Below are 19161 nucleotides of genomic sequence, written 5' to 3'. Positions count from 1 at the left end.
CCTTCTCCTCGCTGCAACATTCATCACCCATGCTTCACACCCATATAAGAGCGTTGGTAAAACTATACTCTCATACATTCCCCTCTTTGCCTCCAAGGACAAAGTTCTTTGTCTCCACAGACTCCTAAGTGCACCACTCACTCTTTTTCCCCCATCAATTCTATGATTCACCTCATCTTTCATAGACCCATCCGCTGACACGTCCACTCCCAAATATCTGAATACATTCACCTCCTCCATACTCTCTCCCTCCAATCTGATATTCAATCTTTCATCACCTAATCTTTTTGTTATCCTCATAACCTTACTCTTTCCTGTATTCACCTTTAATTTTCTTCTTTTGCACACCCTACCAAATTCATCCACCAATCTCTGCAACTTCTCTTCAGAATCTCCCAAGAGCACAGTGTCATCAGCAAAGAGCAGCTGTGACAACTCCCACTTTGTGTGTGATTCTTTATCTTTTAACTCCACGCCTCTTGTCAAGACCCTCGCATTTACTTCTCTTACAACCCCGTCTATAAATATATTAAACAACCACGGTGACATCACACATCCTTGTCTAAGGCCTACTTTTACTGGGAAATAATTTCCCTCTTTCCTACATACTCTAACTTGAGCCTCACTATCCTCGTAAAAGCTCTTCACTGCTTTCAGTAACCTACCTCCTACACCATACACTTGCAACATCTGCCACATTGCCCCCCTATCCACCCTGTCATACGCCTTTTCCAAATCCATAAATGCCACAAAGACCTCTTTAGCCTTATCTAAATACTGTTCACTTATATGTTTCACTGTAAACACCTGGTCCACACACCCCCTACCTTTCCTAAAGCCTCCTTGTTCATCTTCTATCCTATTCTCTGTCTTACTCTTAATTCTTTCAATAATAACTCTACCATACACTTTACCAGGTATACTCAGCAGACTTATCCCCCTATAATTTTTGCACTCTCTTTTATCCCCTTTGCCTTTATACAAAGGAACTATGCATGCTCTCTGCCAATCCCTAGGTACCTTACCCTCTTCCATACATTTATTAAATAATTGCACCAACCACTCCAAAACTATATCCCCACCTGCTTTTAACATTTCTATCTTTATCCCATCAATCCCGGCTGCCTTACCCCCTTTCATTTTACCTACTGCCTCACGAACTTCCCCCACACTCACAACTGTTATGGTATTATACTGAGAATATTGAATAGTGTGTAAAGGTAGAAAGTTGAAAGTGAACATAGATAAGAGTAAGGTGATGAGGGTATCAAATGATTTAGATAAAAAAAAAAATGGATATTACATTGGAGAGAAGGTGTATGGATGAAGTAAATGTTTTCAGATGTTTGGGAGTTGATGTGTCAATGGATGGGTTTATAAAGGAGGAGGTTAACCATAGAATTGATGAGGGGAAAAAAAGGTGAGTGGTGCATTGAGGTCTATGTGGAGACAAAAAATGTTATCAATGGAGGCAAAAAAAAGGGAATACGTATATGAAAGTATAGAGGTATCAACATTTTTATATGGGTGTGAAGCTTGGGTTGTAAATGCTGCAGTGAGGAGGCAGTTGGAGGCAGTGGAGATGTTATGTCTAAGGGCAGTGTGTGGTGTAAATATTATGCAGAGAATTCGAAGTGTGAAAATTAGGAGGTGTGGAGTTAATAAAAATATTAGTCAGAGGGCTGAAGAGGGGTTGTTGAGGTGGTTTGGTCATTTAGAGAGAATGGTTCAAAGTAGAATGACATGGAGAGCATATCAATCTGTAGAGTAAGGAAGGCGGGGTAGGGGTCGTCCTCATGGAGGGAGCGGGTAAAGGAGGTTTTGTGGGCGAGGGGCTTGGACTTCCAGCAAGCATGCATGAGCATATTAGATAGGAGTGAATGGAGACGAATGGTTTTTGGGACCTGACGAGCTGTTGGAGTGTGAGCAGGGAAATATTTAATGAAGGGATTCAGGGAAGCCGGTTATTTTTGTATAGCTGGACTTGAGTTCTGGAAATGGGAAGTACAATGCCTGCACTCTAAAGGAGGGGTTTGGGATATTGGCAGTTTGATGGGATGTGTAATAGGATAGTATATATATAATTGGGATCCTGATATTGTTTATTTCAGGTCACTTTTTATATTGTATCTTTATATATGCTTCTAAACTGTTGTATCTGAGCACCTCTGCAAAAACAGTGATTATGTATGAGTGAGGTGAAAGTGTTGAATGATGATGAAAGTATTTTCGTTTTGGAGATTTTCTTTCTTTTTGGGTCACCCTGCCTCGGTGGGAGACGGCCAACTTGTTAAAAAAAAAATTGACATCATGTTTAGTCATCATACATTCATATTTTATTTTTATTATCACACTGGCCGATTTCCACCAAGGCAGGGTGGCCCGAAAAAGAAAAACTTTCACCATCATTCACTCCATCACTGTCTTGCCAGAAGGGTGCTTTACACTACAGTTTAAATTGCAACATTAACACCCCTCCTTCAGAGTGCAGGCACTGTACTTCCCATCTCCAGGACTCAAGTCCGGCCTGCCGGTTTCCCTGAACCCCTTCATAAATGTTACTTTGCTCACACTCCAACAGCACGTCAAGTATTAAAAACCATTTGTCTCCATTCACTCCTATCAAACACTCTAACGCATGCCTGCTGGAAGTCCAAGCCCCTCGCACACAAAACCTCCTTTACCCCCTCCCTCCAACCTTTCCTAGGCCGACCCCTACCCCGCCTTCCTTCCACTACAGACTGATACACTCTTGAAGTCACTCTGTTTCGCTCCATTCTCTCTACATGTCCAAACCACCTCAACAACCCTTCCTCAGCCCTCTGGACAACAGTTTTGGTAATCCCGCACCTCCTCCTAACTTCCAAACTACGAATTCTCTGCATTATATTCACACCGCACATTGCCCTCAGACATGACATCTCCACTGCCTCCAGCCTTCTCCTCGCTGCAGCATTCATATATAGAAATGAAAAGATATTGCTTTTGAAGCGGGAAGTTTGCCGTGATGCTAGTAAAAGTTCCTGACCTAAGGAATTGGATTTGTTCTCTTCCTAAGATCAAACCTGATTGCCTCCCATTCCCCAGCTGCTGTATGAGCCTAATAAGTTTAGCACTTCTCTGTAAATATACAGTAGACCATTAGTTAATACATAATCTTTTAGCACTTCTTCACATTCATACAGTTGTAAAATTGTGGCATATTTTTGAACATGCCATATTAATCACTTTACATGGTAGAATCTGTCAGTCACTCACCACCCCAAATCAATGAGGGAAAAGGGTCTGTCTTTCTTTCTAGTTTGTCTGCACCTTCTGTACCTGTTCGTGAGTTTAGCTCCATGAGGGTGTCATGTCCAGGACAGGTGTGAGTGTGGTTGCAGATGGAATTGTGGGAATAACAAATGTGTGGTTGACACTGTCCACACTTACCACAGACCATTATCTAGGCTAAAATTTTCTGCTTACAGCTTGTCTGAGTGAGCTGATCTCATGACATAGATGGCATGGAATGTAACTCAATTTTTCCCATAAGTTGCTCACTCCACCTGTTGTATTTTCTGAAGCATAACTCGAACAAAAGGTAGTTGTCTACCTTGTCTTTCTCTTTGTGTATTATTTACCTCAATGTTCAAATAAACATTTTTAAGGTTTGTTTTTAAATGTTATAAAAAAAGAAGTCCTGTCAGTATTGAGTGAGAATTTGTCAGTTGTCATCAAGTAGAAATATTTACAAGGTCATTATTATTCATGTTGAGGACAAATGGGTCTGTATTTCAGATAATGGTAGTTGTAACTCCTGTAAATACAACTAGTAGGAAGGCATACTGATGTAAATGAAAAAAATTAAAGAGCCTTAGATGCTGCCCTGAATACTCTTTATGTTGATAGGTCAAGTTGACGAAGAATTATCATTAAAGGTCACAAGTTTGTGTCTATTATTAAGGTAAAACTTTATTTATAATACAGTACAAGTTTTATTTCTTTATGTTGTACAACTAATATAGTTTACATGTAGTAAAACATTGGTAGGCACAAAAGAAAGCCACTAATGTGCTATGCATTTCAGATAAACTAACCCTAATGCTTAAATGTTATTTAAGATTTAGATATAGACTATTAGTAGTATTTCTTATGCACTCATATGTACAGTAAGAAAGGTAACTAATGAACAAATGGTACAATTTCAAAAGTATGATTTATTATTTCAAATTGATTCAGTGATCTTCAGTTTTGTGGAGTGATTGAATAGAGATGGTGAAGACACAGCAAGTTACTTAGGTAGTTACAGTAGAAGTACAATAGGACAAGATGTGTATTTAAAAGCATGACCGGATTTTCTCATTATGATGGTAGGTTATGTGTAATTCCTTTAAATCAGGCCTGTCTGCTGTTGTCTCTTGTTGGTGTTTATTCTGCTGGGCAGCAGCTGAGCCTGGACATGTTGTGTCGCCTTAACACAGCTCACGATGAGATTATTGAAGTGCTACTCTCTCAGCACCAGGTCACCCCAGCACTCAGGTGAGTGCTGCCTATTACTTTAATATTCTTTATTCCTTTAGGAAATTTGTTAGCCGATTTGCATAAAGTGTTCTTTCATTTTTGGGCGGTCTTTTTTTTTTTTTTTTACCTTTGTCAGTTTATATATAAGGAGGAACCTACAGTAATTGTCTGTAACGTATTGTCAGATAAATAAGGGTCATTACACTGTGTCTTAGGCCACAGCTAGACTATTTTTTAATACATTAATACATTACTTATATATTAGACGTGAATATAATGCAGAGAATTCGTAGTTTGGAAGTTAGGAGGAGGTGCGGGATTACCAAAACTGTTGTCCAGAGGGCTGAGGAAGGGTTGTTGAGGTGGTTCGGACATGTAGAGAGAATGGAGCGAAACAGAATGACTTCAAGAGTGTATCAGTCTGTAGTGGAAGGAAGGCGGGGTAGGGGTCGGCCTAGGAAGGGTTGGAGGGAGGGGGTAAAGGAGGTTTTGTGTGCGAGGGGCTTGGACTTCCAGCAGGCATGCGTGAGCGTGTTTGATAGGAGTGAATGGAGACATATGGTTTTTAATACTTGACGTGCTGTTGGAGTGTGAGCAAAGTAACATTTATGAAGGGGTTCAGGGAAACCGGCAGGCCGGACTTGAGTCCTGGAGATGGGAAGTACAGTGCCTGCACTCTGAAGGAGGGGTGTTAATGTTGCAGTTTAAAAACTGTAGTGTAAAGCACCCTTCTGGCAAGACAGTGATGGAGTGAATGATGGTGAAAGTTTTTCTTTTTCGGGCCACCCTGCCTTGGTGGGAATCGGCCAGTGTGATAATAAAAAATAAAAATTATATATTAGAGCTATAACGATTTGAAGGAGGGGTGTTAATGTTGCAGTTTAAAAACTGTAGTGTAAAGCACCCTTCTGGCAAGACAGTGATGGAGTGAATGATGGTGAAAGTTTTTCTTTTTCGGGCCACCCTGCCTTGGTGGGAATCAGCCAGTGTGTTAATATTAATAATAATAATAATAATAAAAAAAGTTATTCTGTTATTCCTTGTAAAGGAATGTTTGTTGAAGATATTTATCACAATTAGGTTAAAAATATTGAAAAATGATGTAGGTTGTTCTCAAGGTTGACATGTTCTCACTTGCTCTTACATTTACCTAAATTTGTGTAAACTGTGGAAGGTGATTTGAATTTGTTATATACCTTGGAAAGTTAAGAGAGGTAGATACACAGTGAGTGACAATAATTTTTTTTAACACTCCAGCTATTTCCCACTAAGGTAAGGCGACCTGACAAAGAAGAAAACACCTTCATTGTCTTACCAGAAACACACCTCGTAATAATTCAAATGACCCTCCAAATTGCAACATCCCCACCTCTCCTTCAGAATGCAGGCACTGTACCTTGCTAACACTCCAGCATCATGTTAAATCATAAAAACCACATCCTGTTGGATGTTGCAGCCCCTAGCACTCTAAACTTCCTTTACCTCTCTCCCTTCAACCCTTCCTTTACCCCCCTCTCTTCAACCCTTCCTTTACCCCTCTCCCTTCAACCTTTCCTTTACCCCTCTCCCTTCAACCCTTCCTTTACCCCCCTCCCTTCAATCCTTCCTTCCCTCCATCCAGATTTGTACACCCTCTTTATTCTATTTTTCTCCCTCTCTCAATGTTCATACTACCTCAACAACCCCTTCTCAGCCCTCTGAATTATACTCTTGGTATGTAATTGGTATTGTGACTGTCATTCTCAGAGCTGGGGAAGCTTGGTGTTATCTATACACAAATAACCCACACATAGAAGAGAGGAGCTTACAACGACGTTTCAGTCCGACTTGGACCATTTACAAAATCGGACCGAAACGTCGTAGTAAGCTCCTCTCTTCTATGTGCAGGTTATTTGTGTATCATTCCAGTCATGGTATTGTGCCTTTTTTTGTTATTTATTGGTGTTATTTGCACAGCTTCAGAGCTGGATAAGCTTGGTGTCACTGACACAGCTTCAGAACTGAGGGAGCTTGTAATTCTACACAGGTGTAGAATTACAATCTCAAGTAGATATATTTTGTTAGGCACTTTGGAAGTTCCGAAGTGATGTAGGAGTTGCTTAGGTAGCAGGGTATAGCTGCAAATAGCAGAACAGGAGTAGGCTATACATGACTGATTACAGAAAGTAGAGGGGAGCCAGGACCAGGTCATGGGACATGGATATATAATCAGAGTAAAAGTCAGCCAGTTGGATGAGTGACCCAGAAAAGCATTTTAAGCTGCAGTCAGCACAAGGGGTCACATTCCCAAAGCCCACAGGAGTCATATCTTAGCGGGGAACTTGAAATGATTCAGGAACATGCAACTAGTATTGCTGTGATAGGTTGGATTTGTTTGTAAATATGGGATAACTTAATATGTGTTTGCATTAATGTGGTGTCGTGAAGAATAAGTCACAATACCATGGTGGGAACAATTTACTGTTAGCCCACAGTTTGGGGAGGAAACTTTAAGCAACATTTTCAGTCCAGTATAATTTGATATATTCTCATCTTTCCCCTCAAATTGTGGGTTTGCAGGATAATATGGTACCCTGGGTTGGTAGAACTGCTGTCTTAATGAGCTGTATGCACCGATCACCCTGGTGGAGTGGTACATAAACTAAGAGAAAGGAGGAAAAAAAAAAAGAAAATATGAATGCGGGATTGGTCTCAGAAAATTCTATTCAGAATTTTTTTTTTAATCCATATAGGTGGTGCACAGTTATTAATTTTGTTTGTGTTTTTTATTACACAGGTATGCTCGGAGTGTGGGACTCGGAGAGACAGTGTCAGCTCGTAAATTTCTGGAGGCTGCCATGGTGAGTGGCAACCCACAGGTGTTTTACTCCACCTTTACCTTTTTTGTGCTTCGCAACACAAGACTTCGTGGCAGTGCAACTTTTGCTAAAGGTGGGAAATAAGTACTCATCACCAATATAATTCTACTTATTATATTTGGTCATGTTATCCCTAATGCTAACTCCTGTTCATACCTTTCAAAGATAAGACATTCAATACTTGCTTGTATACAATTAACAGCACTGAGTGACTTGTGAATTTTCACAGTTTTCATGAATACAGTTGGTATCCCACTTTGACATTAATTTGTTCCTGAAAATTGTTTGTGAGTAGTGTTTGAAACTCAGAACCTATTTTCCTATAGACACACATGCTGTAATCACTAAAGTGTCTTCTTTACTCAAGAAATTGTAATGACACGATTGCAAACAAACCATACCCCCGGCTGGGATTGAACCCGCGGTCATAGAGTCTCAAAACTCCAGCCCGTCGCGTTAGCCACTAGACCAGCTAGCCACAATAAGATTCATCTTATTGTGGCTAGCTGGTCTAGTGGCTAACGCGACGGGCTGGAGTTTTGAGACTCTATGACCGCGGGTTCAATCCCAGCCGGGGGTATGGTGTGTCTTCTTTCTTTCTTTCAACATACCAGCCATATCCCACCGAGGTGGGGTGGCCCAAAAGGAAAAACAAAAGTTTCTCCCCATGCTCCTGGCATTTCAGTTGCCTCTTACGATACGCATGGCTTATGGAGGAAGAATTCTGTTCCACTTCCCCATGGACATAAGAGGAAATAAACAAGAATAAGAACTAGAAAGAAAATAGCAGAAAACCCAGAGGGGTGTGTGTGTATATATATGCTTGTACATGTATGTGTAGTGTGACCTAAGTGTAAGTAGAAGTAGCAAGACATACCTGAAATCTTGCATGTTTATGAGACAGACAAAAGACACCAGCAATCCTACCATCATGTAAAACAATTACAGGCTTTCATTTTACACTCGCTTGGCAGGAAGGTAGTACCTCCCTGGGCGGTTGCTGTCTACCAACACTACCTGTTTATAAATTCAAGTTTCTTCTCAAAGTTCACTTACTCACTCAAAACCAAATAAATACTGAATAACTGAACCTTATAAATTGTATATCCAAAATGTTACTCACAATTATATCACATAAATGTTAAACCTATGACCCAGTCTAACTTTGTTATTTTTTTAAATACACTACCTAACAGAATACTCCATTCTACTGAATGAACAGCAATGCATGCAACCATATGACCTGTCTTTGTAATACTCATTTGTGCTTTATAGTTATCTGTTTACAATAATGTCTTATCACTGATTTCATCATTGCTTAGTTAATCTTAAGTTAATTTTAAGCCAGCCCGTAATGCTATGCATATAAGTGGCTTTGGCATGCTGCTCTTACCTGTATTTTTTTTGTACCTCTGTATGTATGCTAAAATTTCTAACTAAATAAATAAATAAATAAATAAATAAATAAATAAGGTGTCTGTCACATACTAATACATTGGAACCTCAAAAATCGAACTGCTCCCAACACAACCAATTATGTAAGTGTATTTTTGTAAGTGCTTTTATAAGTGTATTTTTGAGGGTCTGAAATGGACTAATCTAATTTACATTATTCCTGATGTGAATAAATTCATTCGGTAAAGGCACTCGAACAGCTTTCTGGACCGAAAAAAGTTCGATATTTGAGGTTCCACTGTACATGACTGACACACTAGTACAGCCTCTCCTCACTTAACGACGGAGTTCCGTTCCTAAGATAACGTCGGTAAATGAATTCATCGCTAAGTGAGGCGCATACTATAATGGTACAGTTTGTGTCATCTATCTTTGATATTGTTTTAATGTCACCTTTGTACCATATATAAGATTTGTGGTATACTTTTAAATTTTATACAGTAGTGTACTGTATATTGTAACAAAAAGAATTGAGGAAATCACCTCTAATATACATTATTTAGGCATGCATACTGGTCAGAGAGCCCGTCATAAGTCTGAGGTGTCGGTAAACAAGTACAGTGGTACCTCAGGATACCAAATTAATTTGTTCCAGAAGCCTTTTCAAGTGCTGATACCAAACAAATTTGTTCCCATAAGGAATAATGTAAATTATATTATTCCATTTCAGACCCCCAAAAATACACTTACACAAGCAATTACATAAATACACTTACATAATTGTTTGAGTTTTGAGCTGTTCGTATCCCGAGGTACCACTGTCCATCGCTAAGTGAGGAGAGGCTATATATGCATAAGTATACATTTCCATTTGCATACCCGAAAAAAATTGTATGTAAATACAGTAGAACCCTTGTATCCATTGATTTGGTATCCATGGTTTCAATTATCCATGGTTTACTGTGGCACAAAAATACCTCTAAATTTTGCATAATAGTGGCCCCCAAAGCACAAAAGTATAAAAGCTGGCACTTCTTCAAAGCCTAAGAGAAGCTGTGAAGTGCTTCCCATGAAAAAGTGATAATTCTCAGCTTATTGTGCATAATTTATCAATTAAACTTTATAATAGGTATGTATAAGACTTATATACATGTATAGGGTTTGCTACTATCCACAGTTTTGGTATCCACGGCAGGTCCTTGGAACACATCTCCCATGACAACACTCTAATTACCAGAAATAATGGGGGCAAATTCCTAGGCTTATACCTTGACAACAACCTGAATTTCAGCACCCATATCCAGCATATAACCAAAAAAGTATCCAAAACGGTTGGGATCCTCTCCAAGATACGAAACTACGTGCCGCAAAATGCCCTTCTCACACTATACCACTCACTTATTTATCCATACCTCACCTATGCTATTTGTGCTTGGGGATCAACTGCAGCAACACACCTAAAGCCAATAATAACCCAACAAAAAGCTGCAGTAAGAATAATCACTAAATCCCATCCCTGGCAACACACCCCCCCACTCTTCATAGACCTAAACTTACTCCCTGTTCAGTACATCCACACTTACTACTGTGCAATCTACATCTACAGGGCCTTAAACTCTAATATCAACCTTGACCTAAAACGCTTTCTTGATAGTTGTGACAGAACCCACAGGCATAACACCAGACACAAACATCTCTACGACATTCCCCGTGTCCGACTAAACCTTTACAAAAATTCAATGTATGTCAAAGGCCCTAAAATCTGGAATACCCTACCTGAGAACTCTAGAACTGCAGACACATTCATCACCTTCAAAACTACCATTAGAAAACATCTTATCTCCCTGATACACCCTGTCAACTAACTATATGAATACCACCTGGTGGTTCACACTTACACTCACCGACTCATTTGACCATAAACAGAAATATTAATCTCAATCTTAAAATAATGAATCCTGTGATACTTCAATACTGAAACTATGTACTGTGCCAAAACAAAAGCATTCACATTGCTAAACTCACAAACTAGTATTTAGTCAGCCATAATACCAACTTACCTCATAATTTGTAATATTTTACAATTAAGAATAAAACTAAGTCTGCCCGAAATGCCTAGCCATGCTAAGCGTTCTAGTGGTACACTCTGTAATCACTATTTTACTACATATAAACCACACAATAACCAAATTTCTGTAAACTCAGCATTGTAATCCTTATAGAGAATAAACTTTGAATTTGAATTTGAAAAAATGAATATGGGGGTCCTACCATACACAGATATGCATTCATAGGCATATATTCATACACACATGTATACATATAAAACTTAAAATACATATAGAAATTCACATGCTCAAAAACACACACATATGCATATTTTTTATATTTTACTGCTGTTGAATTTTATGACCACCCTTCACTGTTCTTGAGGTAGATGAGGCTGGAATTATGGAATGTGGGGATACAATTCTCGGATCACAAAGTAACCCAAATACATCTAGCTATATAAATGATAGTACAGTGGTGGTACCTCAGGATACGAACAGCTCAAAAATCGAACAATTATGTAAGTGTATTTATGTAAGTGCTTTTGTAAGTCTGAAACAGATTAATCTAATTTACAATATTTCTTATGGGAACAGATTCGTTTGGTATCGGCGCTCGAGCAACCTTCTGGAACAAATTAAGTTCGTATCCCGAGGTACCACTGTATCTGATTATTTAAAAAATATTCCTCTTCCTTACAGTATAATGAGTATAATGTGTATGAATATCTTCATACTATTTTATGTACTGTAAGAGCTCTTTATGTTGATAAAGGGATAACGAATAACAAAGGGTAGTAGAGTGTTTTCTGCTTAACATATCTACCTTACTGTTGCAGGTGAACACTGTGATGTTTATGTTGAACATTATAAGAAGCTGTTTGGTGATGTTCCTGAATATGGAACTCTGCAGTCCTAGAGCAAGCATGGCCAAGACATCATTAATAAGAAATTCTATAAAATAATTTACTTGGTTAATATATATGTTTCTCAATTTACAGTAAGATTAATTTTTTAAAAAATAGAGGGTCTTTAATTTAATTTCTGTTTATCAACACATAGTTACTTATTTGTATTATTGCTTGATCTTTGTAGGTCACAATTAAAAATCCTCTCTGTTTGCTTGGTTTTTGTACATATCCTTCAATTATCTCATTTTCACATTATGTACTCTGTATATCACCAATGGAAGAGGTAAGGAAGGAAGTCTAGAATACACCCAGTATTAAGTAGGTGTATTATATGAGGCATTGCATGGCAGAAAAGAACAAGATGATTCTTTAATATGTCATCTTTTTGTGGGAATGTGTAGATATTGTCTTCTACATCTGTAAGTTAGGCACATAGCCCATAACAAAGTATGGTAACTTAAGTGTCATAGTTCTAATCTCCCCTATACCTGGTTTTTTCTCCGTTGTTTGAACATGGCGCATATTCTTTTCTGCCATGCAACGCCTCATATACTCTATCAGAGAACACTATAATAACATCTGAGGTCCGTAACTCTTAACCTTTTCAGTGTCTCCCATGTAAACCTACATTATTGAGAAAAATGTTGCTTGTGTAGATCTATGTATATATTCAGGTGGTCTCAAATTTGGCATGAGAGGACTGGTAGGCTTAAACATGAGAAAACAGGTCTGTACAGATAGTGTGCACAGTATACAAAAAATTGAGGCAGCTGCTTTGCATCGTGGGAATACCATCTTTACCATTGGCCACCATGCCATGTTACTCTCACTCCTTTCCCCTAGTTAAAGATTAAAGATTTTTTCAGCATGATACAATGTTTGTACAGAGGTGGGTGACATTTAGGTGTGCATTCAGAAAGCCCCTTTGTATGCCGAGCATTTCGGGCAAACTTAGGCCTATCTTAAGACTAATAAATCAATAATTAATTGTTTGCTTCTATATACGATCTCAAAGTGGTTGTAACAATATGATGGTGGTTCTTCCATTGACATGGGCAGTATTGATTACACTGTTAGTACGGGTAATGTGTGGTATACAATGGGTGGTGATACGTACACAGTACAAGGTATGGGTCTCGTGGGTCACAACACTTACTGGAAAATGTAAAAAATTAGAAGACTCCAGAAAAAGTGAAAAAAAAAAAAATGAAAATAAAATAATACAGTGCATGGTAATAACCAATGTTGCCATCAGAGGGTCATGAATCTACAACTTTACACCAGAAAGTTGTCTTCATCATCAACTGACGTAGACATAACCAAATGTAAACTTTGCCAGATGTACTATCATTACACCTTGCATCATTGTGTGCTGAAATGTGATAAAATGAATTCAGAGACAACTCACTCGGAAATATTCAAGAAATGTCAAAGTATTTTATCCACAGTGGCATATTACCATCCATTTTGGAAATACCCTGACTTTGCCCACTGTACATAACATATAACCACTTAAACATGTTTAAATTCACACACTTTTTTTTTTTCAATGCTCCAGCCATCTCCCACTGAGGCAGGGTGACACAAAAAAGAAAACCTTTCACTATCATTCAACACTTTCACCATCATTTACACATAATCACTGTCTTTGCAGAGGTACCCAGATATGACAGTTTAGATGTTGCTCCAAACAACCAATATCCCAAACCCCTCCTTGAAAATGCAGGCATGTACTTCCCACCTCCAGGACTTAAGTCTGACTAACAGGTTTCCCTGAATCCCTTCGCAAAAATATTACCCTGCTCACACTCCAACACTCGTCAGGTCCCAAAAACCATTTGTCTCCATTCACTCCTATCTACGTTCACACATGCCTACTGCATGTCCAGGCCCCTTGCACACAAAACCTTTTACCCCCTCCCTCCATCACACATTTTTGTTTTTTTCAACACATCGACCGTTTCCCACCGAGGTAGGGTGACCCCCCAAAAAAAGAAAAACCTAAAAAATAAGAAAAAAATTTCATCATCATTCACACTTTCACCATCATTCATACATAATCATTGCCTTTGCAGAGGCACTCAGATACGACAGTTTAGAAGTCCCTCCAAACTGCCAATATTCCAAACCCCTCCTTCAAATTCCAGGCATTGTACTTCCCATTTCCAGGACTCAAGTCTGGATAACTGGTTTCCCCTAAATTCCTTCACAAAATATTAACCTGCTCACACTCCAACAGCTTGTCAGGTCCCAAAAACCATTTATCTCCATTCACTCCTATCTAACACACTCATGCTTGCTAGAAGTACAGACCCCTCGCCCACGAAACCTCCTTTACCCCTTCCCTCCCTCCTTTTTGAGGACCCCTACCCCGCCTTCCTTCCCCTACAGATTTATACGCTCTCCAAGTCATTCTACTTTGTTTCCTTCTCTAAATGAACAAACCACCTCAATAACCCCTCTTCAGCCCTCTGACTAATACAGTGGACCCCCGGTTAACGATATTTTTTCACTCCAGAAGTATGTTCAGGTGCCAGTACTGACCGAATTTGTTCCCATAAGAAATATTGTGAAGTAGATTAGTCCATTTCAGACCCCCAAACATACACGTACAAACGCACTTACATAAATACACTTACATAATTGGTCACATTCGGAGGTAATCGTTATGCGGGGGTCCACTGTACTTTTAGTAACTCTACACCTCCTAATTTCCATGCTCCAAATTTTTTGCGTAATATTTACACCACACATTGCTCTGGAGTATCTGAGAGAGTTAGAGCAAAGGAAGGGGTAGCAGTAATGTTAAATGATCAGTTATGGAAGGAGAAAAGAGAATATGAATGTGTAAATTCAAGAATTATGTGGATTAAAGTAAAGGTTGGATGCGAGAAGTGGGTCATAATAAGCGTGTATGCACCTGGAGAAGAGAGGAATGCAGAGGAGAGAGAGAGATTTTGGGAGATGTTAAGTGAATGTATAGGAGCCTTTGAACCAAGTGAGAGAGTAATTGTGGTAGGGGACCTGAATGCTAAAGTAGGAGAAACTTTTAGAGAGGGTGAGGTAGGTAAGTTTGGGGTGCCAGGTGTAAATGATAATGGGAGCCCTTTGATTGAACTTTGTATAGAAAGGGGTTTAGTTATAGGTAATACATATTTTAAGAAAAAGAGGATAAATAAGTATACAAGATATGATGTAGGGCAAAATGACAGTAGTTTGTTGGATTATGTATTGGTAGATAAAAGATTGTTGAGTAGACTTCAGGATGTACATGTTTATAGAGGGGCCACAGATATATCAGATCACTTTCTAGTTGTAGCTACACTGAGAGTAAAAGGTAGATGGGATACAAGGAGAATAGAAGCATCAGGGAAGAGAGAGGTGAAGGTTTATAAACTAAAAGAGGAGGCAGTTAGGGTAAGATATAAACAGCTATTGGAGGACAGATGGGCTAATGAGAGCATAGGCAATGGGGTCGAAGAGGTATGGGGTAGGTTCAAAAATGTAGTGTTAGAGTGTTCAGCAGAAGTTTGTGGTTACAGGAAAGTGGGTGCAGGAGGGAAGAGGAGCGATTGGTGGAATGATGATGTAAAGAGAGTAGTAAAGGAGAAAAAGTTAGCATATGAGAAGTTTTTACAAAGTAGAAGTGATGCAAGGAGGGAAGAGTATATGGAGAAAAAGAGAGAGGTTAAGAGAGTGGTGAAGCAATGTAAAAAGAGAGCAAATGAGAGAGTGGGTGAGATGTTATCAACAAATTTTGTTGAAAATAAGAAAAAGTTTTGGAGTGAGATTAACAAGTTAAGAAAGCCTAGAGAACAAATGGATTTGTCAGTTAAAAATAGGAGAGGAGAGTTATTAAATGGAGAGTTAGAGGTATTGGGAAGATGGAGGGAATATTTTGAGGAATTGTTAAATATTGATGAAGATAGGGAAGCTATGATTTCGTGTATAGGGCAAGGAGGAATAACATCTTGTAGGAGTGAGGAAGAGTCAGTTGTGAGTGTGGGGGAAGTTCGTGAGGCAGTAGGTAAAATGAAAGGGGGTAAGGCAGCCGGGAATGATGGGATAAAGATAGAAATGTTAAAAGCAGGTGGGGATATAGTTTTGGAGTGGTTGGTGCAATTATTTAATAAATGTATGGAAGAGGGTAAGGTACCTAGGGATTGGCAGAGAGCATGCTTAGTTCCTTTGTATAAAGGCAAAGGGGATAAAAGAGAGTGCAAAAATTATAGGGGGATAAGTCTGGTAAAGTGTATGGTAGAGTTATAATTGAAAGAATTAAGAGTAAGACGGAGAATAGGATAGCAGATGAACAAGGAGGCTTTAGGAAAGGTAGGGGGTGTGTGGACCAGGTGTTTACAGTGAAACATATAAGTGAACAGTATTTAGATAAGGCTAAAGAGGTCTTTGTGGCATTTATGGATTTGGAAAAGGCGTATGACAGGGTGGATAGGGGGGCAATGTGGCAGATGTTGCAAGTGTATGGTGTAGGAGGTAGGTTACTGAAAGCAGTGAAGAGTTTTTACGAGGATAGTGAGGCTCAAGTTAGAGTATGTAGGAAAGAGGGAAATTTTTTCCCAGTAAAAGTAGGCCTTAGACAAGGATGTGTGATGTCACCGTGGTTGTTTAATATATTTATAGATGGGGTTGTAAGAGAAGTAAATGCGAGGGTCTTGGCAAGAGGCGTGGAGTTAAAAGATAAAGAATCACACACAAAGTGGGAGTTGTCACAGCTGCTCTTTGCTGATGACACTGTGCTCTTGGGAGATTCTGAAGAGAAGTTGCAGAGATTGGTGGATGAATTTGGTAGGGTGTGCAAAAGAAGAAAATTAAAGGTGAATACAGGAAAGAGTAAGGTTATGAGGATAACAAAAAGATTAGGTGATGAAAGATTGGAGGGAGAGAGTATGGAGGAGGTGAACGTATTCAGATATTTGGGAGTGGACGTGTCAGCGGATGGGTCTATGAAAGATGAGGTGAATCATAGAATTGATGAGGGAAAAAGAGTGAGTGGTGCACTTAGGAGTCTGTGGAGACAAAGAACTTTGTCCTTGGAGGCAAAGAGGGGAATGTATGAGAGTATAGTTTTACCAACGCTCTTATATGGGTGTGAAGCGTGGGTGATGAATGTTGCAGCGAGGAGAAGGCTGGAGGCAGTGGAGATGTCATGTCTGAGGGCAATGTGTGGTGTGAATATAATGCAGAGAATTCGTAGTTTGAAGTTAGGAGGAGGTGCAGGATTACCAAAACTGTTGTCCAGAGGGCTGAGGAAGGGTTGTTGAGGTGGTTCGGACATGTAGAGAGAATGGAGCGAAACAGAATGACTTCAAGAGTGTATCAGTCTGTAGTGGAAGGAAGGCGGGGTAGGGGTCGGCCTAGGAAGGGTTGGAGGGAGGGGGTAAATGAGGTTTTGTGTGCGAGGGGCTTGGACTTCCAGCAGGCATGCGTGAGCGTGTTTGATAGGAGTGAATGGAGACAAATGGTTTTTAATACTTGACGTGCTGTTGGAGTGTGAGCAAAGTAACATTTATGAAGGGATTCAGGGAAACCGGCAGGCCGGACTTGAGTCCTGGAGATGGGAAGTACAGTGCCTGCACTCTGAAGGAGGGGTGTTAATGTTGCAGTTTAAAAACTGTAGTGTAAAGCACCCTTCTGGCAAGACAGTGATGGAGTGAATGATGGTGAAAGTTTTTCTTTTTCGGGCCACCCTGCCTTGGTGGGAATCGGCCAGTGTGATAATTAAAAAAAAAAAACATTGCTCTTAGACAGGACATCTCCACTGCCTCCAGCCGCCTCCTCGCTGCAGCATTTACAACCCAAGCTTCACACCCATACAAGAGTGTTAGTACCACTATACTTTCGTACATTCCCTTCTTTGCCTCCACGTTTTTTTGTCTCCACAGATACCTCAACTCACCAGTCACCTTTTTTTCCTTCATCAGTTCTATGGTTAACCTCATCCTTCATAAACCCATCTGCTGACCTTGCTAAAATAAAAGATAATATAAATATGTAATTATAAATCACATTTAAGCACTTAGGAGTCTGTGGAGACAAAGAACTTTGTCCTTGGAGGCAAATAGGGGAATGTACGAGAGTATAGTTTTACCAACGCTTTTGTATGGGTGTGAAGCATGGGCGATGAATGTTGCAGCGAGGAGAAGGCTGGAGGCAGTGGAGATGTCATGTCTGAGGGCAATGTGTGGTGTGATTATAATGCAGAGAATTCGCAGTTTGGAAGTTAGGAGGAGGTGTGGGATTGCCAAAACTGTTGCCCAGAGGGCTGAGAAAGGGTTGTTGAGGTGGTTCGGACATGTAGAGAGAATGGAGCGAAACAGAATGACTTCAAGAGTGTATCAGTCTGCAGCAGAAGGAAGGCGGGGTAGGACTTTGCATTTGGCAGGGTTGAAATCGAGAAGCCAGTTGCTGGACCACGTGTCCAGCCTGTCCAGGTCTCTTTGTAGTCCCGCCTGATCCTCATCCATTTTAATCCTTCTCATTAGCTTCACATCATCTGCGAACAGGGACACTTCTGAGTCTATCCCTAGGAAAGGTTGGAGGGAGGGGGTAAAGGAGGTTTTGTGTGGGAGGGGCTTGGACTTCCAGCGGGCATGCGTGAGCGTGTTTGATAGGAGTGAATGGAGACAAATGGTTTTTAATACTTGACGTGCTGTTGGAGTGTGAGCAAATTAGCATTTATGAAGGGATTCAGGGAAACTGGCAGGCTGGACTTGAGTACTGGAGATGGGAAGTACAGTGCCTACACTCTGATTATTATTATTATCATGGGGGAGCGCTAAACCCATAGGATTATACAGCGCCTACACTCTGAGGGAGGGGTGTTAATGTTGCAGTTTAAAAACTGTAGTGTAAAACACCCTTCTGGCAACACAGTGATGGGAATGATGGTGAAAGTTTTTCTTTTTCGGGCCACCCTGCCTTGGTGGGAATCGGCCAGTGTGTTAATTAAAAAAAAAAAAAAATTGTGATTTAATTCATGTCTGCATAAATAACTAATTGCAATTTTAACTAGACATAAACACATAAATAGTTCATTATGTACTACTGTAATGTGTTTAGCTATCAGAACTTTGCAACCCAGTCCCTAGACCCATTTTGTGCCTCGGTAATCTTTTGACTACTACCCACACCATGAGTATGGGGTGTATAATAAAGACATTAAACTAAAGTAACTAATCCACTGAAATTATGTCATTTTATTATTGAATTGTTCATAGGGTAATAATGAAGTTATGAATAAAGTTATCAATTTTGTGTGCTGTCGCCAAGCTTAGACAATTGTATTATTACTACGTGCTTTTTTGGTGCTGGTACTGCTGCTGCTTTTTATGTAAACCTTCAAAGTTAAAACATCTAAGTAACTCAACTGTGTGAAATGTAGTTAGCAGTTACAATAACAGTAGATATACTGTACTATAAAAAAGG

The 19161-nt window shown here is 39.6% G+C and overlaps 1 protein-coding gene across 6 annotated transcripts in view; it reads left to right on the top strand.

Moving 5' to 3' along the window:
• Bulli (regulator of MON1-CCZ1 complex protein bulli) overlaps positions 1-11924 on the top strand; it is a 48493-nt gene extending 36569 nt beyond the window's left edge. For 3 of the 6 annotated variants that reach the window (XM_070096555.1, XM_070096551.1, XM_070096552.1), the window contains 4 exons: positions 4382-4521; positions 7280-7434; positions 11402-11446; positions 11644-11924. In XM_070096555.1, the coding sequence (XP_069952656.1) occupies positions 4382-4521; positions 7280-7434; positions 11402-11446; positions 11644-11723 (420 nt within the window). In that variant the 3' untranslated portion in view covers positions 11724-11924. Of the gene's footprint in view, positions 1-3470; positions 3568-4381; positions 4522-7279; positions 7435-11401; positions 11447-11643 lie in introns of those variants that run through there. The other 3 variants (XM_070096553.1, XM_070096554.1, XM_053791676.2) reach the window with 2 other exon arrangements.
• Positions 11925-19161: the final 7237 nt, after the last annotated feature.

Source organism: Cherax quadricarinatus, chromosome 54, assembly GCF_038502225.1.
Source record: "Cherax quadricarinatus isolate ZL_2023a chromosome 54, ASM3850222v1, whole genome shotgun sequence".
Taxonomy (NCBI): domain Eukaryota; kingdom Metazoa; phylum Arthropoda; class Malacostraca; order Decapoda; family Parastacidae; genus Cherax; species Cherax quadricarinatus.
Note: the sequence above shows the minus strand (reverse complement) of the source record. Positions and strands in the feature narration are given on the sequence as shown.